Below are 23,959 nucleotides of genomic sequence, written 5' to 3'. Positions count from 1 at the left end.
TATGGTGTGCAACTGAGTAGGAGCACTGATTCAATAGTGCACACACCGGCCACTTAGGAGCGCTGCATGGGACTACGTAAGGACAGTTGTCTCCGTCTGGAGCTGCTGGGGGGACACTGAGGCACGGGGGCTGCATTCATTCAAAATGTTAGCCTAAGTATTAAATATGTAGTAGGCCTACACTGCTCTTTATGATAAAAAATATACGGCACAACATTCAGCTTAACATTTTATTTATTTGACGCACTTTTTAGATGTTAGTTCCTCTTTTAATGAGTCAATGATCGCTTAAGCGAGCGATTTATTTCCACCGTTAACCGGCACGTTTTTCCGATCTGCTGGTGGAGCAGGACAGTGGGCGCTCTCACAGCTGATCGTTGCCGGGTCGGCTTGTGCAGCTGACCGCCGGGCTGTCATACAGTAAAACGCAAAATGTGTTATTTTTAGTTTTTAAAACCCTTTTGAATAGTGCTATCTAAAAGGGCCAATACATTTTAATCATTCAAATCTCTGCAGACGTGTATTTCTTTTATGGGGACCGTTACCGGACAGTTGGTGCGTCTGTTTCTCCTCTACCACTTATATTATGCCCGCACCCTCAGTTGGTTGCATTTCAGAACAGCAACACGCTTTTTTTAGTGGCGATTTTTGAGTCAGACCACTTTTTCTTCATCTATGTAAAGAAATGGCGACATATAATTGTATATGCTGTTTTATAGCATTTGAGCGATAGTAGCCTACTGATGTAAACCTAAAATGCAAAATCCTCAGCTGGAGATCGTTTGTTGTCAACACCAACGCTGTTGACCGCAGCAGTTATTTCCTTTCTAGCTGCTGCCTTCTGTCGTTCTTTGATGCCGCTTGTAATGCTCCGAAATGAAACTCTTTTTTTTTCTACTTTCGCTGTTATTCTGTCAATTTCTACTTCAGAGAAGTTCCTCTTCTGTGCCGTAATGCGCATATCCATGTCGTAAAACCTCTGGGCGAGGCCTCTAAACTGAGAAAATATAGGGGCGTGATACGATTGTTTTCAGCCGCCACATTTATCAATAATGGCCTGGCGTACGCTGAGATTGGCGAGATACGACTGTTTGATAAATCCCACGCGATACCTGGCGTAGGGTGGTATTTGCGCCAGAATCTGCACCAGTTTCCACGCAAGTTTGATAAATGAGGGCCACTATGAGTAACTTTTAAATGTTAATGAAACAGTCTCATTTTATCCTCTGATTATCACAAAGGACCTGTCACATGAAAGAGACCATCAGTGTAAAGAGTGATATTTTTCTATAGTTATTATTAATGCCTTTGCTCTGGTCTGAATCCCTCCAACTCAGCCCAAACGATTTACGGCAGGCAGACCGGAATAGCTTGTGTTTATGAACGCTACTAAATCAAAGTTCACTCTGCTTCACCATGGTCATATCACCATTATTAATCTGACATAGTCACATATAAAGACATTACCTCATGGCCATGCATCCTCCCGTCTCTCTTTCAATCGCTTCCTAAACAAATGCACGCACCGCCCACACGTGCTAGCAAAGATCTTTAGGACATCAGGCACTGGTGTGGTAAAAACACTACTGCTTTGGTCCAAAGGGGGCGCTACAATCAACAACAACTCAAAGTCACTTTAATGTAGAAAACATATAAAGAGTGTAAGGATAACAGAAGAATACATAAACACACACTTACACACATTCTATAACTAAGGTAGAGAGGGGATTCTTTTCATCAGGCTTTATCCTGTTACATCCAATGAATTACACATTTGAATCGATGTGTCCATTAAAGGAATACTTCACCCATACGGAACCAGCGTTCTATCATTATAAAATAACTATTATAATATAATGAATGAGGTTTTTCTTCCCTCAGTCTTCCCTTAGTCTTCCCTTGGCCCAGCTGTCCTGTTAATCCTAGCCCTTACTGTGATGTCACAGTAAGGAAACTGTAGGGTTAGACAGTGAGACCATAAAACGCTCTTTCTGCCTTTTCTCAGGCTAAGATGATCTGATTTCAATTTTTTTTGCACATTTATACTAAATAGGATCTCAGAGTTCAATACACCTTCATATTCCAACCGGTGAAGTAGGCCTTTAACAGGGAGCTGAGAATCTCTATTCAAACTAGTTTTAGGTTATATAGGGAACTGTCTGCACTGATGAAACTATCAGTTCAGTTCAGTTGACTTTATTTGTAGCCGTATGTAAACTGGTGTCGCAGTTTAAAAGAGAGCTTCCGTTACACAGTTTCAGACATCACATACACACAAACACAAATGGGACAGTCACACGAGTACAACAATTTAAAGTGCTCCAGTGCTGATCCCAATTAGGACACTTAAAAACGGACCAGCATAATTTAAATATAGTAAAAAAACAGATACAATTATCTAAAAATGAACAAATTAATAACTAATATATCAGTGATAGTGAAGTGGGACAAAACAGGGTGCAATGTTGAAAAAATACAAACCCTATGTTTAGGCAAATTAAATTACATGTATGTATCCAACATATACTAAGCTACTGAGCTAAGGTTGGACACAACCTCCCAGCTTTTGTCCTTTTTATCAAAATTAGCTTTTTACCTTGCTTCTCCTTTTTAACATGGGCTTTTTAGCTTGCCATTCCTTATTTTGTCAACTCCGTCAGACACCAAAAAACCCAAATTCATTTTCCCTCAATTTATGCTAGACCCATGAGATGTATAGTGATCACAAATATTCACCAAAACTGATAAAGGCCACAAAAAAATATTTTCAAAATGTATATGAATATAAATTTTTATGATATCTGACGGTGATATTTAACGTTTCTTAAACATAACGAATGGAATTTATCTAGTAGCCATTTGGTTTTTCTGTTGATGTTAGGTGCTAGTATGAACTACTTCAGGAAAATAAAATGATCAAAACATTTCAAATAACTTCTTCAGAAATTGTAAGTCGGTGTTGACATATCATGGTTGTGACACAGGACTTTCAAGATTCAGAATGTAAAATATTCTAAAACTACAACACTTATCAGAGCCTGTCTGACTCTAATGTACTCTGCAGAGGTAGAATGTGACAAGAGGTCCTTCCTTGTTTTGGCTGATTTTATTACATTTTATTACATTTGAATGGATTGTCTGACGGTGGTGACAAAAGTGTCCCACCACTTTGAAACTATATAAAACATAAATGTGTTAAAGAAAACAGTTTTTATTGATATGAGAGATTATTTAGTGTTGCTTTTGATGAAAAAAATCACTTTTTAATCATTAAAGTACATTTTTAATAGGTTTTATTGCATATGAAAGATTGAATCCCTCTCTGTGGACACACTGTTTTGGACGTCGTGAGTGTCATATATTTGACATAATAATGATAAAATTAAATATAAGGGGATAATTGTGCTCCAGACTATTCTTAATCCCTAATAACATCTACAATTTTAAATATTTTTAGTTTTAAACATAACAGCAGTTACATATGGAAGACGGCCTTTTGTCCCGGTTCTCAAGAATCACTGATATACAAAAAAATATATATGGTCCTGATAGATTTTGTGCAGATTTAGCAGTTGATCTAGTATGGTAAATTGACATTCACCCAACCACACACATTCATACACCGATAGCAGCAGCTACCAGGCAGGGTGCAAGCTAACTATCGGGAGCAATTTAGGGTTCAGTGTCTTGCCCAAGGATACTTCGACATGTGAGGCGGGGGATCGAGCCACCGACCCTGTACTCCAGTGGCCGACCGCCCTACCCGCTGCGCCACAGTATGAATGACTTTACCATTGTGTGTGTGTGTGTGTGTGTGTGTGTGTCTGCCGCCCGTAGGCTCCAACGTGTACCTGCGCAGGGAGCTGGTGTGCTGGGGCGACAGTGTTAAACTCCGCTATGGCAACGGGCCAGAGGACTGCCCCTACCTGTGGGCTCACATGAAGAAATACACTGAGATCACTGCACAATACTTCCATGGAGTCAGACTGGACAACTGTCACTCTACCCCGTTACATGTTGCTGAGGTACTGTCATTCATCACTACATTATCATATTGTTACCTAGATATTCACTGATTGATAAGAAACAACAGGAAAACTCTCTAGTATTCCCATTATGATCCCAGCCAGCACATATCCTGATTCAGCATAGTAGTAGTAGTAGTAGTAGTCTTCAAAGTGTGTGCGCTTTAAATGATATTGATATTGAGTTATATTATGGGGAAAACATACAGTCAGGGGTATGTGTGTTATGTGCTTATTTGAAGTGAATCGGTTCTGTTGGAGCTTGGTAAAACTTGGTAAGGAATTCCATAATTTCCTTGTGATGCAACTTCAGTAGTTCATGTTGTCAGGTTACCACAGAAACCAACGTAGAGAAACTAAAGTCAGAGGAACAGTATGTAAGTTGATAGAGTGGGACATTTACATGCCACATCAAATACTGTTCAGCAATGTTGGTGTGCAATGCACATACTCATTAAGCAGGGGTGAAAAAGGATTTAAAAAAAAGAAGGCAAGCCACTGCTAAGGAATGTTCTCAGCTTGCAGAGTTCAGGGGGAACTTTTTGGCCCATAAAAAAGTACACAAGCAAATGTAGTAATGCAAACTTTGTTCTGAAAACAAAACAAAACTAGAAATCTTTAATAAAAGTTACGATTTAGCTCCTAAGATCATTATTATTAAAACTGTTTGTAGAATCACAATAACGCCACACGTTGTCTATATTAAAGTACTGTGAGCTGATGCTCCCTATGGCCACATTCTGATGACATACCTACAGGAAACACGTTGTGGTGCAAACTTACCTCACTTTACTGAATGTGAAATGAGGCCTTAAAGGGATAGTTCAGTATTTTAGTTCAGTGGGGTTGTATGGGATATAGTTAAGATGTTACCTTATGGAGATGGCTGTCAGAGCTGGCATTTTAAGGAGTTAAGGGGAGATGTTGCTGTAGCAGGGGTCAGCATTTTACTGTTGCAGAGGGGGCCGGAGAAAAAAGTTTTTTTTAATCCACATATATAAATGCAAACCTTAAAACGTAAATATCCCTTCAATCGTACACTACACTGAGATTTTGTCCACATATTTAGTTTGCCACAAGACAGTCGTCTATCTTTGCAACACCCTTTTTCTGCTGGCCCCCTCTGTAAGGCTGATGCAGGCTACAGCGAAGCCTCCCCTAAACTACTTAAAATGACTGCTTGTCCCCCATCTCCATAAAATAACACATTAAATATGCCTAACTACTACCATATAATTCCCACTTCAAAAATACTGAACTATCCCTTTAACACAGAGAGGTCAATGCTGGTATAGTGTTTACATCCATTGTTATTATATCAACTTGCATATTGTAGGATCAGATGATTACAAGAATAATTCACACACAAAGTTGTTAATAGGAAATCTAATTTCAGTTCATAGCAGTTATTTTTCATGTGACTGAAGCCAAGTGTTGATGTGTATACTGTCCCTGCGTTCCGAATCGCATCCCTCCTACTATTTACTATGGTAGAAAAAAGATTTAGTATGTCCCGATTCTTGTGGTCAGATTTAGGATGGTTAGAAAGACCCGGATGTCTACTACACCCGGCCAAGATTTTTAGTGTGAAAACAGCACCCTATTTGTTCGATTCTGACCCATAATCCAGTGCGAACCTGAAGTGACGTCACATCAACCGTAGCCTCCATATGAAAACAAACGGGGATGCGACGGATATAAAAGCAAGAGGCAAGATCAAGGTGCAATGTTATGATGAAATAAATAAGTAAAAGTATCCCAATAGTATGCCTACTGCATCCTAACTAGATTCTTTTTAATCGTCGGATGTAGTATGTAAAAAAAGAAAGAGTATGCGATTCGGAACGCAGGGTGTATGTCGGTAGGTGTGTGTGTATCAGTGTAAACCTTTTTCTTCTCTCCCTGTCTTGTGATTGGCTACTGTGTTGTTGTGTTGTCTTGGTCCCAGGCTATGTTAGATGCAGCCAGAGAGGTCAGACCCAATCTGTATGTGATAGCTGAACTGTTCACAGGCAGCGAGCTCCTTGACAATGTCTTTGTAAACCGGCTGGGAATTAGCAGCCTTGTACGAGGTACATCAGCAGCTCTCATGCATGGAACTAACTTTGTGCTCTTTTTTTGTCTCTTTTCTTCTCTTTTTCACTGCATCGTTCCGCAAACACCCCATCCCTCTCTCTCTCTCTCTCTCTCTCTATCTATCTCTCTCTCCCTCTCTCTCTCTCTCTCGAACTTTCTCTCTCTCTCTCTCTGACTGCATGTTGTTGTCACTTTGACCAACTGGTTGTGTTCCCCGTTTCCCTCCACATTAACTCTCCCCCTCCATCTTTCTCATGTCTTTCCCAACCTCCTCCTCCCCCCCTTCTCCTCTCTCTCTCCCTCTCTCCACACCCTGTCTCTCTTTGCACTGTGTTTTGCCCCTGGTATGCATTGCATGTCTGTGCTGTGGCTGACCTGTAGGCCATGCTGGATGCGGCCAGAGGAGTGTGTCCTAACCTGTATGTGGTGGCTGAACTCTTCACTGGCAGTGAGGAGCTGGACAATGTCTTCGTAACCAAGCTAGGCATCTCATCGCTCATACGAGGTACTAAGCATTTAGACAGTATGTACTAAGCATTTTTTGACAGTATGCTTCTCAAAGGGAACACACTACTTACCACAGCATTCAGTTCTGCTTGAAAGTATGTGAACCCCTTAAGTTCAATACCAGTATTACCAGTATACCAGTAAGAACAATGTTGAATTGATAAACAAACATCTCGTAATATTAATAAAAATGAATGAATAAGGGTTAAGCTGAATAAAATTCCAAAATGCTCAAGGGGTTCACATACTTTCAAGCAGCACTGTATACTATAGTAATTTACAGTGACACAATAAATGGTTTATTTGATACCAAGGAAAGCAACACACCGTATTGTTAACACCATCGTCTTCAGTTCTACCTGAACTCAACATGAAGTGTGTACTTAAACCAAGTTTCTCCTTTCATTACTATCATGTCTTTATTTACTGCTGGTACACTTGTTTTGTTCATCAGCCTATAGCTGCTTTGTCTTGAATTTGAATGTTGGCCAGAATTTGCACTACAGTAAAGCTTGAGTGTTTGATCTCTATCACAGTGGATTGTGTATATTGTTATGTGCTCTCCATGTCCTCCCCTGTCTCATGAACCTCCCTCCCCCCCCCTCCATAGAGGCCATGTCAGCCGGGGACAGCCATGAAGAAGGCAGGCTGGTCTACCGCTATGGAGGAGAGCCGGTGGGAGCCTTTGTTCAGCCCAGTCTGCGCCCGCTGCAGCCCGCCATCGCCCATGCCATGTTCCTGGATGTGACCCATGACAACGAGTGTCCCATACAGGTGTGTTCCAAAGCATTCCTACGCTCATAAACGATGCGGAAAAAGTTATGAAGAGTGAGTAGTTAGCAATCTTACCGTTAGCGGTTTCCTTATCCGCTTATCCTCAATGCCTGTGAAGGGCGTGTTTACTAATCGACAAATGAAACATTGACAAATACAGCACATAGCTCATGAAACACAGTAAGTTGAGTCATATGATTGCAAAGCAGCCCTGTGTCCTTTCCTATTTCTAATAAGGTTTATGTCAAATGTAAAGGGTTAAACTATTCAGATGTCAGGTGTAGTGACTGCTGCCTCTATGTGTGTGTGTGTGTGTGTGTGTGTGTACAGCTGCGTTCAGCCCTGGACTCCCTCCCCAGCTCTGCTATGGTCTCTATGGCCTGCTGTGCTACCGGCTCCACCAGAGGATATGATGAACTAGTGCCACACCAGGTTAGAGACACACACACACACACACACACACACACACACACACACACACGTTCATTCGCACACACACACACACACACACACACACACACACACACACACAGTCGTCTACATACAGCACACCTGCTCAACTCTCTGTGCGTGTTGTTTAACATGTGTCTAGATCTCTGTGGTAAAAGAAGAGCGTTTTTACCCCAAGTGGAACCCCTCTGCTCCCCCCTCCTCCCATGGGGAGGTGGGGCTCCAGACTGGGATCCTGGCTGGGAAGCTGGCCCTCAACAAGCTGCACCAGGAGCTGGCTGCTCAGGGGTTCATGCAGGTACCACAGGACAGCTGGGTGTGGGTCTGTTACTACAAACCAAGCTCACACAGTCCCTGCGTTCCAATCCCCATACTTTCCTACTATTTAGTATGCCAGAAAAAGATTTAGGATGTCCCAATACATGCACGTCAATTGTAGTATGCTGAAAATACAAAAATGCCCCACTAACTCCAATAGCATGTTTGAGTATTTGTCTTTATTCTTGACATTTCTCGACATAATGACATGAAAAAATATTCATTATCTGATTTTTTGTTCTCTCCTGTCTGTGGCCCTAAAACTCTTCTGTACTTTAGTATGTAGTGTAGTAAAACGAAAAAGTATGTGAATGCAGGGAGTGTGTCTTTAGTATGAATGAGTAAAAGTTAAAGGTTTGTGTTCATTCTGCACTCTGTTTAAGGGTTGAGTGTTGTTGTGTGTGTGCACTGCCTTCCCTACAGATCACTGATCAGGGAACAGCTTGTCCAGTAGGGAGAAACACATATGAAAATTCTTGACCAAAACCCAAACTGAAAAATAACGAAACCCCTATTTTTTTCAAATGTTTCCGCCATTGAATAAATTAAATAGTCTAAAAAGTGTATTCCAGCAGAACAGTGTCTGAAAACAGCCTAGTCTGAATCATTCTGGGATACTTTGAAATGTTTCCACATACTGCAGACATGTTTGCTGCATTCATAAAGCGTGAGGCCTCACTTCATGCTTGGTCCTAAATTTATCCCTTCATCAAGCCTTTTCACTTATTCGTCTGCCATTTTTGGCCGAATGATTTTGGTTGCCTATCATTGACTACGTTCCAATACACATACTGCTATTTAGTACGGTAGAAACAAGATTTAGGATGTCCCGATTCTTGTGGCCAGATTTAGTATGGTTATAAATACCCGGATGTCTACTACATCCGGCCGAGATTTTTAGTGTTGAAAACAGCATCCTATTTGGGCGATTCTGACCCACAATCCAGTGCACACCGGAAGTGACGTCACATGGACGGAGCCTCCATATGAAAACAAACGGGGATGAGACGGATCTAAATGCAAGAGGCAAGATCAAGGCGCAATGTTATGATGAAATAAATAAGTACAAGTATGTCCCAAGTGTATGCCTACTGCACGAGATTATTTTTATGGTCAGATGTAGTGTATATGTAGAATTGAAGAAAAAAGAGTGTGTGATTTGGAACGCAGGGATTGTGTATGCATCCCTATTGGAGAGCCCAGGTCGAACCCTCCCCTTCCTCTTTCTCCTGTCCAGGTGTATGTAGACCAGGTGGACTCAGACATCGTAGCCATCACCCGTCACTGTCCCAGCACCCACCAGTCTGTGGTGGCAGTGTGCAGGACTGCCTTCTGGAACCCCAAGACACACCAGTATGACCCCAACGTGCCTCCTATGTTCATCCCCGGTAGGCTGCCTTCATCATCACCTCTATGTTGGAAATGAAACTCCTATTTCTGAATAGTTTGTGGTATTATGGCCATGTTATAAACTACAAGAATACAGTCAGACACACCCGCCTTCAAGTGAGTTAACGTTTGTCAATTGAGCGATTCCAGACCTTCTGTACACATGAAATGAAGTACGATGGTCTGGTAGGACCAGGATACTATTAGACTGCTCTCACCATCATTTGTTAGGGTACCGGTAATATGTTTCACTGCTTTATTATTGTAATATTATGACTTTATTTCCTCAATTATATATATGCTTTCCATGAGAGAAGGAGAGAGACAGAGAGTGGAGGGAGAGAGAGAGAGAGAGAGACTACTACTCTGTACTTCCCCTCACATTAAATCAGTTATTTGACTATTTTACAATATTTTGTCAAAGTATGGGTCAGCAGTGTTCACTAACCATGTCCCCACCCCTCTGTCTGTGTCTCCATAGGGAAGATAGAGGAAGTGGTGCTGGAGGCGCGCACAGTAGAAAGGCATGCTGGGAGTTTTAAGAAAGACGACAAATACATCAACGGCATGCCGGAGTACACTGTGGAGATCAAAGAGCATATCCCGGTAAACACTGCTGGGAGCCTTGTTTAACAATCTTTGCAATCCTGTGTGTAATGGAAATGAATCAGCGTTAGCCTCATAGCATAATTGCCTAAATCATATTTACTCTGCTCTACTTTTACTCTACATCTACTCTATTCTACATCTACTCTACATCTACTTTTGGTTAGCCTAATAGCATAATTGTTGCCTAAGTCATATTTTAAGGGTTATAGAGTAGGGTAAATATGATTTAGGCAATTATGCTATGAGGCTAACGAAATGACTAAAATAATGTTGACCTGTGTGTTGTAGTTAGAGGAGAGTACGCTGGTGAAGCGAGCTGGAGTGACCTCTAAAGGGCGCTCAGAGTATGTTCAGGAGATCACCTTCCAGAAGCTGACACCGGGCAGCGTCATCGCCTTCAGGTAACTTGACACCAGTCACCATCCTCATTGAAGACGGAATGCCCGGCCTTTAAGTTCTTCTTATTTTCATTGTTTATCAGAAAGCAGTTTGTACGCATATGTAACTTTACATTTTGTATTATTTATTTTGTATTATTATGATTATTTGTACATGTGTATCTATAAATATATTATACACTCACCGGCCACTTTATCAGGTACACCTGTTCAAACAAAAAGCTAATCAGCCAGTCACATGGCAGTAATTTAATGTATTTATGCATTTAGACGTGGTCAAGACAATGTACTGAAGTCAAACCGAGCATCAGAATGGGGAAGAAAGGGGGTTTAGGTGACGCTGAACATGGCATGGTTGATGGTGCACGGCAGGATGGATCCATACTTTGATGTTGTTTACTCCAAATTCTGAACCTGCCATCTGAATGTCCCAACTGAAATCGAGACTCATCAGACCAGGCATGATTTTTCAATCTTCTATTGTCCAATAGTGGTGATCCTGTGAGAATTGTAGCCTCAGTTTCCTGTTTTTAGCTGACAGGAGTGGCACCCGGTGGGGTCTTCTGTTGCTGTAGCCCATCTGCTTCAAGGTTGGTTGTGTTTTGCGTTCAGAGATGGTATTCTGCATACCTTGGTTGTAACGAGTGGTTATTTGAGTTACTGTTGCCTTTCTATCATCTCGAACCAGTATGCCCATCCTCCTCTGACCTCTGACTTCAACAAGGCATTTTACGTCCAAAAAATGCCGCTCACTGGATATTTTTTTCTTTTTCGGACCATTCTCTGTAAACCCTAGAGATGGTTTAGAGTGAAAATCCCAGTAGATCAGCAGTTTCTGAAATACTCATACCAGACCTTCTGGCACCCTCAACATTGCCATGTTCAAAGTCACTTAAAACCCCTTTCTTCCCCATTCTGTTGCTCGGTTTCAACCTCAATAAGTTGTCCCGTCCAGGTCTACATGCCTAAATGCATCGAGTTGCTGACATGTGATTGGCTGATTAGTTATATGTGTTCACAAGAAAATGAACCGCTGTACCTAATAAAGTGGCCGGTCAGTGTATATTGGAATTGACACTACTTATAATACACACATACATTTTACATGTTTTTTTAAAGTAAAAGAAAAACCCACAGAGCTTTAAAAAAGAAAGTGTGATTGTATGGATATGTATTGTTGTACTGTTTCTGAAGAAAAAACTAATAAATTAGGTATAAAAAAAGCAGTTTGTAAATTCTGATGAGTCAGAAACTAACTCTCCTATCTCTCTATTTCTCTCTCTCTCTATTTCTCTCTCTCTCTCTCTCTCCCTCTCTCTCTCTCTCGCTCACACACAGGGTTAGTCTGGACCCTAAGGCCCAGAAGGTGGTGGGTGTGCTGAGGTATTACCTGTCTCAGTTCAGCCCTAAATACAGGAGAGGCAGCATGGCAGAGGACAACCCCCCAGAGGCCCTGCAGAAGCCCCTGGCCCAGTGAGTACTCATGAACATATGCTATGGATGGATAAACAGTTGCACACTGACACTGCCTGTCTCAGAATCTCATAAGGTAACATCATTCTTGACTTATTTGACCATATTTGATTCTGAATATGGGTATCATATATCTTACCCATGTACAGTTTCTCATATGTCAAAATAAAGCAATAGTTATGCAGGCTAGCAGGAACAAGTGTGAGAGACAATATCAATCTGAGAAAAAATGCTAATATTGTGTGAGCTACATGATTCTATGTTACGTGTGTGTGTGTGTGTGTGTGCGTGTGCGTGTGCGTGTGTGTGCGTGTGCGTGTGCGTGTGTGTGTGCGTGCGTCTCCCAGGCTGATGTCTAAGCTGACCCTAGCCGACCTGAACATCCTGCTGTTCCGCTGTGACTCGGAGGAGCAGGAGGATGGTGGAGGCTGCTACACTATCCCTGGATGGGAGAGCCTGAAATATGCTGGACTACAAGGTGACACACACCATGCGTTCCAAATCACATACTCTTTCTTTTTACTACACTACATACTAAAGTACAGAAGAGTTTTAGGGCCACAGGAGAGAGAACAAATTAAATAAGGAAGATTTTTTTTTCATTATGTCAAGAATAAAGACCAATACTCCAAAATGGTATTGGAGTTAGTTGGGCATTTATGTATTTTCAGCATACTACAATTGACGTGCATGTATTGGGACATCCTAAATCTTTTTCTGGCATACTAAATAGTATGGAAGTATGGGGATTGGAACACAGGGTACAGTCTCATTGGTTAAGGGTTCACAGTGAAGTTCAATTTGTTATGCTAAATTAAAGTATTCAACTGCAATGTGTTGGTGTGAGGCCAAGTGACACCAACATCCCTGCTCTCTCACCTCACATTAACTAGGAGCGGTGTAAGCACAGCTCTTGGCAGGCTCAGATGTTACCATGGTATTTCTCACATTACAGGCAGGAGGGTAAATAGAGTTTTTGTTTTAGTCATACAAGATATTAAATATGGATCTCACAGCACCACTACTTAATTCACTGATTTTATGCAACATATTTTTGTATTTGAAGTAAATTATTTGTTCAATTTTCACATTACTCTCTGTAGGCGACAACACTTTTTCCTTGCCAAAATTCGGCCTTCTGTGTTCATTAAATGATCAATATTTCTTCAGTGAAACACATTTATTTTAGTTTATTAAACATAATTTGGGAGGGTTTTAGCTTTCATATGAGCCATTTCTAAAACCAATGGATTAATTAAAAGTCAGGTTATAAGCTGTTGTTTCTACAAAATGGATAAGTGACAAGACTTTAGTCAGGGACTGTATGTTGGTCTTTTACTTGTAGATAAGCACACCTCTTGGCAGGCTCAGATGTTACCATGGTATTTCTCACATTACAGGCAGGAGGGTAAATGGAGTGGTTGTTGTTGTTGTTGTGTGTGTGTGTGTGTGTGTGTGTGTGTGTGTGCAGGTCTTATGTCTGTGTTGGCTGATATCCGTCCTAAGAATGACCTGGGCCACCCTCTGTGTGACAACCTCAGACAAGGGGACTGGCTCATAGAGTTTGTCTCCAACAGACTCATACACAAAGAGGGACCACTGGCACAGGTGAGGCCCTGCACAGCCTTAAAGGAATAGTTCAACATTTTACCATTCATAGCTTTTTGCCTCACCCTCTGACTCAAATAAAGGTGACAGAAGCCGTTCCTGTCTGTGCATTTCTTATATAGGAATGGGCAAAGGTCACTCATCCAGGTTCATTAAAGTGTAACAATATAGAGCGCAACATAACATGGTAAATAAACAAGTCCCAACAAGCACACAGGAGTTGTTGCAGTGATGTTGTAAAGTGTATCTTTTGACCTGCTCCCCTTGGCTACCAGTGTTTGAGCTAAGCTAACCTGGATGAGCTAAGCTAACCTGGATGAGCTAAGCTAACCTGGATGAGACACCTTTGTGCATTTCTATATAAGAAATGCACACAGTTACAGGAACGGTTTCTGTCGCCTTGTCTTGAGCCGGAGAGTGGGGCAAAAATATAACAAATGTAAAATGTTGAACTATTCCTTTAAAGGGCTACACAATCTCTACACCTGAACAAAAGAAAAACAAATCTAGTTGCAAGAGATGATCCATTGTCCCCTTTGTGTGTGTGTGTGTGTGTGTGTGTGTGTGTGTGTGTGTGTGTGTGTGTGTGTGTGTGTGTGTGTGTGTGCAGGTGGGTGAGTGGTTGGGAGCCATGTTTCACTACCTGAAACACATCCCACGCTACCTCATCCCCTGTTACTTTGACGCCATCCTGGTGTCCACCTACACCACAGCTCTGGACGCCACCTACAAGCTCATGTCCAGGTAGGAGACAGTCTAAACCCAGGGCTGACATCTCAAACTACATGTAAAGCCTACCGCTTTGCATCAGTTAACATCTGGTAACAAATGTGTCCACTATTAATGTTCATGCTGCACATATTTATATTGTTACCCAATTATAAGTCATCATTTATATCTGTACTTATCGCGTACATGTACAACCCCAATTCCCCAAAAATATATATAGGCTATATAGAATTTTCAAGTACTGATATGTTGCAGTCCCAGTCTCATGTCCCTCTGCCTGACCCCTACAGTTTCATCCAGAACGGCTCCAGCTTCGTGGCTCACCTTGCCCTGGGCTCGGTGCAGATGTGTGGGGTGGGAGGCCTGCCCGCCCTCCCTCCTCTCTCCACACACATCCAGGACGTTCCCTATCGCATCAGCCCAATCACGGGCCAGAAGGAGCAGTGCTGCGTCTCATTGGCTGCAGGTAACCGAGCAACAGACACTTAAGCCTCCTTTTTCCACTGAGTAGTTTGGTTCGGTACGGGTAAAGTACGGCACGCATTTATTTGCATTTCCATTGTGAAAAGTTTTGGAAGGCTGCTGTCAAGCTTGTTACGTAGCTGCTGTGACCAGCGGCGTTCAACAGCTCTGACCCATAGACTGTATATTCTCTGACCAGAGCTATCGCCATCCTGAATACACCCCACTACCATGTAAGGGTGCTGTCTGCAGTGGAAACACAAGACAGATCTAGGGTGACTGTGCCCTGCCCTGCCCTGCCGTGCCGTACCGTACCTAATAGAACTGTGCTGCTCAGTGTAAAGAGGAATTGTATCTGTAGCCTATACACTGAGCTAAACTGAAAGAGAAAAAAGACATAGGAACTGTTTAATGAAGCTTCAATGACCTATTCAAGAATTCTTTGATCATGTCATGTTTTGTGATCAGTGTGATGAAGATGAGATGAATACTTCTCACAGACACACTGTAGATCATCAGGTGGACACAGTCAGTAGCTGATGTGTCATCACATTGCTGTCCTCTAGGTCTGCCTCACTTCTCCGCTGGTATCTTCCGCTGCTGGGGCAGAGACACGTTCATCGCCCTCAGAGGACTGCTGCTGATCACTGGCCGACACACGGAGGCTCGGTGCGTATCTGTGTGTGTGTGTGTGTGTGTGTGTGTGTGTGTGTGTGTGTGTGTGTGTGTGTGTGTGTGTGTGTGTGTGTGTGTGTGTGTGTGTGTGTGTGTGTGTGTGTGTGTGTGTGTGTGTGTGTGTGTGTGTGTGTGTGTACCGAATGTTTTCTGATGAGAGCGTCTGAGTTCAGCTTTCATTAGTTTGTTGTTGTGTCTCTATCAAAGCCTGAAGTCTTTTTACTTTATAACCTAAGTGTCTGCGTAACCCTGCTGTCCCCCTGGTCTCCATAGTAACATCATCCTGGCCTTTGCGGGGACATTACGTCATGGTCTGATCCCCAACCTGCTGGGCGAGGGCCGCTGTGCTCGCTTCAACTGTCGTGATGCTGTGTGGTGGTGGCTGCAGTGCATCCAGGTACAGCACACTCTTTTTTTATTATTATTATTTGGCATTTTCAAGCTTAATTAGACAGTACAGAGTTGAAATGGAGAGAGAGAGAGAGAGAGGGGGGGGGGATGACCTGCAGTAAAGGTCCACGGGTCGGATTTGAACCCGCGACCACTGCAACGAAGGAAGCCGATATGGTACGCGCTCTATCCACTACGCCACCGCAGCGCCCCTAGGCAGAGCACACTCTACACAAAACCTTAACGCTGCATTAGTTTTGTTATGTCAAGGGACAGTGCAACAATATTCTATCATCCTTAAAGTAGTTGTTTTTTGGATCAAATATGACTTGATAATGATTTTTTTTTTGCTTTTGTCCAGGACTACGCTACCCACGTTCCCAAGGGGCATGAAATCCTGGCCCTCCCTGTCACGCGTATGTACCCCACTGATGACTGTGAACCCTGCAAGCCTGGAGAGGTGGTATGTACACACACGCAGACACACACACACGCACACACACACACACACAAACACACATATGCTACAGTTTAGCTCTTTGTTGATATTACCACAAGTCCATAATGTTAAACATTTTAAAATCCTATACACCCTTTTTAATCACCCATCATAAAGATGTGCAACTTCACCTGTACAGCTGTGTTAATGTGTGTGTGTGTGTGTGTGTGTAGGAGCAGCCTCTGTACGATGTGATCCAGGAGGCTCTGCAGCGCCACCTTGAGGGGATTTCCTTCAGAGAGAGAAACGCTGGATCCAAGATAGATATGCACATGAAAGATGAAGGTTAGAATGTGTGTGTGTGTGTGTGTGTCTGTGTGTGTGTGTCTGTGTCTGTGTCTGTGTGAGGCTATAAATGTATTCATAGTAAAGTAAATGATAATGCATGTTGAGGTGTCGCGGTGTTCGAAAAATAGTGCCAAGTCATTCTTTACAGCACCTTACACACTTAACGGATCACACTGTGGTTCTCCATGGAGCTTTATAGGGGTTGTGCTCCTCCTCAGTACCCCTGCTCTGTGCTCTCTGTCCCAGGGTTCAACGTGTTGGCCCGGGTGGACCCACACACCGGCTTTGTGAGCGGAGGAAACCGCTTCAACTGTGGCACCTGGATGGACAAGATGGGAGAGAGCGAGCGGGCGGGGAACAAAGGCATGCCCGCTACTCCAAGGTAGACACAGGATCCCTGCGTTCCAATCCCCATACTTCCCCTACTATTTAGTATGCCAGAAAAAGATTTAGGATGACCCAATACATACACGTCAATTTTAGTATGCTGAAAATACATAAATGCCCCACTAACTCCAATTGCATTTTGGAGTATTCGTCTTTATTCTTGACATTTCTCGACATAATGAAAAGAAAAATCTTCCTTATCTGATTTTTTTTTTCTCTCCTGTGGCCCTAAAACTCTTCTGTACTTTATTATGGAGTGTATTGAAAAGAAAAAGTATCTGATTTGGAAAGCACACACACACACACACACACACACACACACACACACACACACACACACACACACACACACACACACAGAGTCGAGTATTTAGGCAAGGCAAGTTTATGTATATAGCACAATTCAGACACAAGGCCACTCAAAGTGCTTTACAGGGGCAAGATTAGAATACATAAAACACATTAGAAAACATTTAAAAGCGAATGAAAAGAAGTAAATAAAATAAATATTTCAAGTTAAAATTGAAACAGAAAAGTCTTCAGACTCGATTTAAAAGAACTGAGAGTTGCAGCAGACCTCAAGTTCTCTGGGAGTTTGTTCCAGATATGTGGAGCATAATAACTAAAAGCTGCTTCTCCTCGTTTAGTCCTAACTCTAGGGACTGTAAGCAGACCTGTCCTAGACGACCTAAGGGCTCTGGACGGTTCATAACGTATCAGCATATCAGTAATGTATTTTGGCCCTAAACCATTTAGTGCTTTATAAACCAACATCAGTATTTTGAAATCAATTATTTGAGTGACAGGAAGCTAGTGTAAAGACCTCAGAACTGGGGTGATCCACTTTTTGGTCCTAGTGAGGACTCGAGCAGCAGCGTTCTGAATTAGCTGAAGCTGTCTGATTGATTTTTTAGGAAGGCCTGCAAGGAAACTATTACAGTAGTCAAGTCTACTAAAGATAAATGCATGGACAAGTTTTTCTAAATCTTGCTGAGACATAAGTCCTTTAATTCTTGATATGTTTTTAAGGTGGTAGTATGCTGACTTATTAATTGATTTAATGTGTTTCTTGAAATTCAAGTCGGAGTCTATGACAACACCAAGATTTCTGGCTTGGTGTGTGGTTTCTAACATAACAGATGTAAGCTGTGCGCTGACTTTTAATTGTTCATCTTTGGCACCAAAGTTGAACAAGTTGTTGTTTAATTGAAGGAAATTCAATTATTTCGAGGTATAAATAAAGGTTGAATGGCTGAAAATAAAATACCCTCACATCCATTTGTAACAGCTGTTAGAACAGGCGTCACGAAACAAAGCAGTATCAGTTTTAATTGTATTTGTGTGTTGGACTTAAGCCTTTGAGCGTTGGTGTATCTTGTTGGGCCTTTTCACTGTTTTCTGATGTGTTATAGAATGAATGACTGAAAGAATTGAAACAGTAATGAACCTTACAGCGTATTGTGTTCTGTGTGTGACAAAGGGATGGAGCAGCAGTGGAGATAGTCGGTCTCAGTAAATCAACTGTTCGCTGGGTGGTGGAGCTCCATGCCAAAGGACTCTTCCCTTATGATGGAGCTAAAGTACACAGAGACGGTATGAAACACATACACACGCGCACACACACACACACATACACACACACACACACACACACGCACACATACACATACACATACACATACACATACACATACACACACACACACACCTCTACTCATTAGCCATCTGTAATAAACATTGTTTTTCTTTTTTTCCCCAGGTAAAGAAGTGTTGATCTCATACTCCCAGTGGAACCAGCAGCTACAGCAGGCCTTTGAGGCAGGGTTCTGGGTGTCAGGGGAGAGCGGGGACCCTAATGAGAAGCACCCTGAGCTGGTGCATAAGAAGGGCATCTATAAGGACAGCTATGGAGCCTCCAGCGCATGGTGTGACTACCAGCTCAGACCCAACTTCACCATTGCCATGGTGGTGGTGAGTAGACAGACCGCTGGTTCTCAATGATCTGTCACTGTGTGTCTCTAGCTGCGGTTCTGTCCCCCTGCTTTTTATTTTTTTGGCATTTTTTTAAGCTTTATTAGTACAGAGTTGAAATGGGGAGACAGAGAGAGAGGGGGGATGACCTGCAGTAAAGGTTCACGGGTCAGATTTGAACCGGCGACCACTGCAATGAAGGCCAGAGCCAATATGGTACGCGCTCTATCCATTACGCCACGGGAGCGCCCCATCCCCCTGCTTTTATGTGAATTTTTGAAGTATCGAATCAGTAAACTGTGATGGAAGCGCCAACATTTGAATAAAAATCCTCTGATTCGCATAAAAGGTTTTGCGCTCGCTTGAGGTGCTTTTTGACTTGTGCGAAAAAAGAGATAATTCACAAAATGGGAGATGGAAACACATTTTTTTCGAGTAAGTTAAGTCGTAGCGAAAAATGTAACACACATAACTTAAAAGGGATGGATGTTGCAAAGCGCATGCTGTAGCCTAGAGTCAAGCGGGGGTTATCCAGAGGTGTGTATGGGGAAGAGCTAGTATTTAACCTGATTTACTGATCTCGTCCTCTGATAACTCCTTTCAAACGATTCACTTCAAATTCAGATGGAAACGTGGCTAATGTTACACATGGCGTTATGTGTGTTGAGTTGTGACTGGCTGTCTGTCTCTGTCGTCAGGCTCCAGAGCTGTTCACAGTGGAGAGAGCCTGGAGAGCTCTGGAGGTGGCTGAGAAGAAGCTACTGGGACCACTGGGAATGAAGACACTCGACCCTGAGTAAGATATGTCTCCATGCAACACACACAAAGAAATTATCTCCTTTAAAGCTATAGTGCGTAACTTCTGTCGCCCCCATGAGGAATTCTTGAGTTAAACAACAACACAGTCGACGCAGCTACATGAGGTTAGCCTTCGGTTTTTAATACCTTCTGCTCTACGGCCAGGTTTTTTTCTTAGCAGTAGAATCAACAACTGAAACATTTCTTGGGCTCTTCTTGGGATTTTTCTGAGCTCCTGTGCCAGTCTCGGGGAGTGGGGAGGGGGAGGGGGGTATAGCTGCCATACTGAGAAATACAGAGAGAGTTCTGTGGAGCCAATAGGCTTGAATGTATCAGACATTCATTTATATGAAAAAGTTACGCACTACAGCTTTAACACTTTGGAAATGTGTGAAAGGCTTTATAAGAGGTTTAGTTGTAGCGGCACATACAGTAGTATGTATAGAATGATCCCATTATATAAGCTCTTTGTTTTCTGCTGACTGTCTCACTGACATGGGAAACCTGTCTTCCCCCTAGTGACATGGTGTACTGTGGTGTCTATGACAACGCTCTGGACAACGACAACTACAACCTGTCCAAAGGCTTCAACTACCACCAAGGCCCAGTGAGTGGACAGCTCTACTGCACATCACTAACTAACATTGACTGAGTGTGATGGACACCTGAGGTCAACTCTGTCCAATACCCAGCCATTCATGAGTCCTTCAGAGAAGCTGTGAAGAATATGGTGTTAAGAGTGATGTCTAATTTTCATATTGTTGCAGAACATTTTTGATAACAACCCCTTTTTCGTGTGTGTGTGTGTGTGTGTGTGTGTGTGTGTGATGTGTGATGTGTGATGTGTGATGTGTGTGATGTGTAGGAGTGGCTGTGGCCGGTAGGCTACTTCCTGCGAGCTAAACTCTACTTTGCCAAGAAGTTAGGAGAGGAGACCTACAATGAGACAGTGACCCTGGTGAAGAACGTTCTGTCCAGACATAACACCCACCTGGAGAGGTACAACACTCTACTGACACACTGTCACATCAGACTGGCAGCACCTTTCATCCATCATGACACTGTTACTAGTGGCCACTTCAATAACTCCCCCTGTTCCTTTTTGTTTTTTCATTTTATGTTTAAATCAACTTTAGTGAAAAACTTTGGTGACATCATAGCAGCTATGACATCATAGCAGCTACGCAACTATGATGCCATCAAAGTAGTGGGATGAAGTGTAGCCCACTGATTCATTTGATGAAGAGAAAAAAGAAGAGTTAGAGCGCCCCCCATGAGTCCTTGTCGCAGCAGACCCGGGTTTCAGTCCGGGTGGAAACCCCTCTCTGCCCCGTTTTATCTCTGTCTCTCCAAAACTGTCTAAATAAAGCAAACATGCCAAATGATAATCTTACATTTAGAAAAAAAATGTATAATTCAAATGAATCTGTTCCGAACCGAACCGTACCGCTCAGTAGAAAACAAAGCTTAACTGATGTGTAATGTTCCATGTTGTTGCTGTCTTCATTGCACTAACCCTCTGTCTGTCTGTGTGCCTCTCCTCTCCCTCAGGTCTCCATGGAAGGGTCTGCCAGAGCTGACCAACGAGAACGGCCAGTACTGTCCCTTCAGCTGTGAGACCCAGGCCTGGTCTGTGTCCACCGTGCTGGAGGTGCTCTATGACCTCTGAATGTCTTCCCTCTCTGCACAGTGTCCTGGGCCTCAGTGCTCCCTCTGTCTTTAGTCTGTAGGTTAGCAGCTCTCCCAGGGGGGGGCTTGTCACATCATTTCCCTGTGATCAGAGTTGGTTCTATTGCTGCAGTATAGGTCTGACTGTGGGGATATTTTAAAGGTGCACTATGCAGTTTCAGGGGAGGGGGGATTTGTTTACATTCACAGAGCCCGCAGTTAGTTTACAAAAAACACATGTACTCTACATGTAATTCTTATTATTGAATAATTCTATCATCATAAATCAAATCATTTTGAGGAACCTGGAACCAAACGTAAGACTGGAATGTCTTTGTAAAGCAAACTGTGGGCCCTGCTGCTGTAAACAACAACAGTGAAACTTTTCAGGAAGCTTTGTAACTTCAAACAGTGTTCCAGGGATCACATTTTCCCTGTGAGTAAAAGTTTTTGTTTGTTCAGTTATGAGAATACACCTTAGAAAAATGTTCACTTCTCTGCCACAGCCACATGTTACATGGTGCACCTTTTAATTGAGTTGCCTCTGATGATCTTAACTGTTAACTCATATCAGTTCATATCGAGACTCCATACCAGGTGGAGCCATTATCCAAAACTAGTAGAAAACTCTGGATCTGAAATGGTGTCAATACAACGTTCCTTGTCAAAGCGCTGGTGTAGGTAGAGAGAGCTTTTCTTAAAAAGCCTGGCAAAGCATTTGCTATCAGAATCTTGGTACAATGGGACACTTGCTCTTTTCTGTTCTCTCTCCATTCAAATGAACAGGACTCACCAATCCCACTTATATGTACTTTTTTTTTGGAACGGTTTAAATTGTTCAATTCAATTCAAACGAATGCACAGAGAGATAAAAGTGGCATGAAAAAAATAAATCCTAGAACTGGTCAGTGTGTGTGTATCCTTCCTCTGTAGATTCTCTGAGTTTAAATCCCTCCTCTAAAGAGCCTCTGTTCTGTAAAGCGCTTCAGTGCTAACCCCGCCACCCTGCTGCCTTCATATATACAGAGCATACCATGGATGTTGTGAATGGTCTTCCAGCTGTTTCCCATAGCTCCACATTCTCCCCACCAGCCTTAATGATAAAGTGAAACGTTTCTGTACTTCAACCTGTGTGTTAAGCAAAAAACTGTTTTGTGCATTCACGTTGTTTTTGTCTAAAGCGCTTTCCTTTCGTGTGTCAGAATCAGTGAATATCTCCTCACAATCCGCTACCTGTCTACTGTGTGTGCTGAAAAAAAAAAAAATCCAGTGTTAATACACAGCCTATAGGCTCTGTAAACTGGTAGGCCTATGTACATGACACATCAGCGTTCAAGTCAAACAGAGAGAACAGGTGAGCATGTATCACACAACTGTGTGTGTGTGTGTGTGCGTGTGCGTGTGTCTCTCCTGACTTGCTCACAACAACACATCATGTGGTCTCTTTGCTAGCTGCCAGCTTTTAGAACAGAACAACGTCACTTTGTCCAGACTGTAAACAGTCCTAACATATCCTGCTGGTCTAACAGTTAGTCAGTCAAGCACTTTTCATATTTTACTTTTGCACAAAGCCATTCACCACTGTCAATGGCAAACAGCAACATCTGTCTGTGCAATGGCTGATTTAATACAACCCACTGCTAGAGAATGATTTAACAAAGTGTTGTCACAATCATTTAGAAAAGTACATGTCCTGTGAAGCTAAACTGTAGTGTTAGTTTAACAGTATTCAATATTTGACTGGATGAATACTGATGTATCCCCCTGTCTGTGACATGACATGCATATGTGTGTGTGTGTGTGTGTGTGTGTCCTTCCATCAGTGTGTCTGTAATCTTTTGTTTTGCGTCGTGTTGCAGTTGCCATAAGCCGAGCCTTGCTGAATAAAACTGTTACACCACTTGGAAGGTTCCTCTGTGTGTGTGTGTGTGTGTGTGTGTGTGTGTGTGTGTGTGTGTGTGTGTGTGTGTGTGTGTGTGTGTGTGTGTGTGTGTGTGCGTGTGTGCGTGCGTGCGTGCGTGCGTGCGTGCGTGCGTGCGTGCGTGATGGAGCAAGAGAGTGAGTAGTATGTGGTGAAAAAAGGAAGTTAGTCAAACAAAAGAAATATAGAATGTCTGACGTGTATTAACGATCATTTTTGGAGTCAGCTGGTAAAGTCGTTCATACAGTTGTAGAAGTAAATCGTGAATGTGTATCTGAAGGAAGCTGAAAATACGGCTTTCATAGCCATAATAATCTCTGGAATATCAGAGATGTGAAGTGTGCACTCCTCTGGTTGTAATTTAAACTAGTAAAACCAGTCAGGACCAAGCAAAGGACTAGACTACAATGTATCGGTTAAAACTGGGAGTATAGAATGCTATTGTACCAACACACAAATAATAGAGGCATGTCAATTGTAGTATGCTGAAAATACACAAATGCCCCACTAGTATTTGACTTGAAAAATACTGTCCTGATGAGGT

At 42.5% G+C, this 23,959-nt stretch overlaps 1 protein-coding gene across 2 annotated transcripts in view; it reads left to right on the top strand.

The window, feature by feature from the left end:
- Window positions 1–22,402, top strand: part of agla (amylo-alpha-1, 6-glucosidase, 4-alpha-glucanotransferase a) — a 41,470-nt gene extending 19,068 nt beyond the window's left edge. Inside the window, exons 12-35 of one of the 2 annotated variants that reach the window (XM_080034587.1) lie at window positions 3,838–4,025; window positions 6,483–6,606; window positions 7,219–7,382; window positions 7,713–7,814; window positions 7,975–8,130; window positions 9,388–9,538; window positions 10,021–10,145; window positions 10,437–10,549; window positions 11,885–12,019; window positions 12,367–12,497; window positions 13,491–13,627; window positions 14,238–14,371; window positions 14,647–14,822; window positions 15,385–15,487; window positions 15,767–15,890; window positions 16,245–16,346; window positions 16,556–16,667; window positions 16,917–17,052; window positions 18,538–18,650; window positions 18,817–19,028; window positions 19,727–19,824; window positions 20,346–20,433; window positions 20,692–20,825; window positions 21,378–22,402. In XM_080034587.1, the coding sequence (XP_079890713.1) occupies window positions 3,838–4,025; window positions 6,483–6,606; window positions 7,219–7,382; window positions 7,713–7,814; window positions 7,975–8,130; window positions 9,388–9,538; window positions 10,021–10,145; window positions 10,437–10,549; window positions 11,885–12,019; window positions 12,367–12,497; window positions 13,491–13,627; window positions 14,238–14,371; window positions 14,647–14,822; window positions 15,385–15,487; window positions 15,767–15,890; window positions 16,245–16,346; window positions 16,556–16,667; window positions 16,917–17,052; window positions 18,538–18,650; window positions 18,817–19,028; window positions 19,727–19,824; window positions 20,346–20,433; window positions 20,692–20,825; window positions 21,378–21,495 (3,176 nt within the window). In that variant the 3' untranslated portion in view covers window positions 21,496–22,402. Of the gene's footprint in view, window positions 1–3,837; window positions 4,026–5,973; window positions 6,098–6,482; window positions 6,607–7,218; window positions 7,383–7,712; window positions 7,815–7,974; window positions 8,131–9,387; window positions 9,539–10,020; window positions 10,146–10,436; window positions 10,550–11,884; window positions 12,020–12,366; window positions 12,498–13,490; window positions 13,628–14,237; window positions 14,372–14,646; window positions 14,823–15,384; window positions 15,488–15,766; window positions 15,891–16,244; window positions 16,347–16,555; window positions 16,668–16,916; window positions 17,053–18,537; window positions 18,651–18,816; window positions 19,029–19,726; window positions 19,825–20,345; window positions 20,434–20,691; window positions 20,826–21,377 lie in introns of both variants that reach the window. The other variant, XM_080034588.1, reaches the window with a different exon arrangement.
- The last annotated feature ends 1,557 nt before the right edge of the window (window positions 22,403–23,959 follow it).

Source organism: Ammodytes marinus, assembly GCF_949987685.1.
Source record: "Ammodytes marinus genome assembly, chromosome: 9".
Taxonomy (NCBI): domain Eukaryota; kingdom Metazoa; phylum Chordata; class Actinopteri; order Uranoscopiformes; family Ammodytidae; genus Ammodytes; species Ammodytes marinus.
This window is presented reverse-complemented; position numbering and strand designations above follow the sequence as displayed.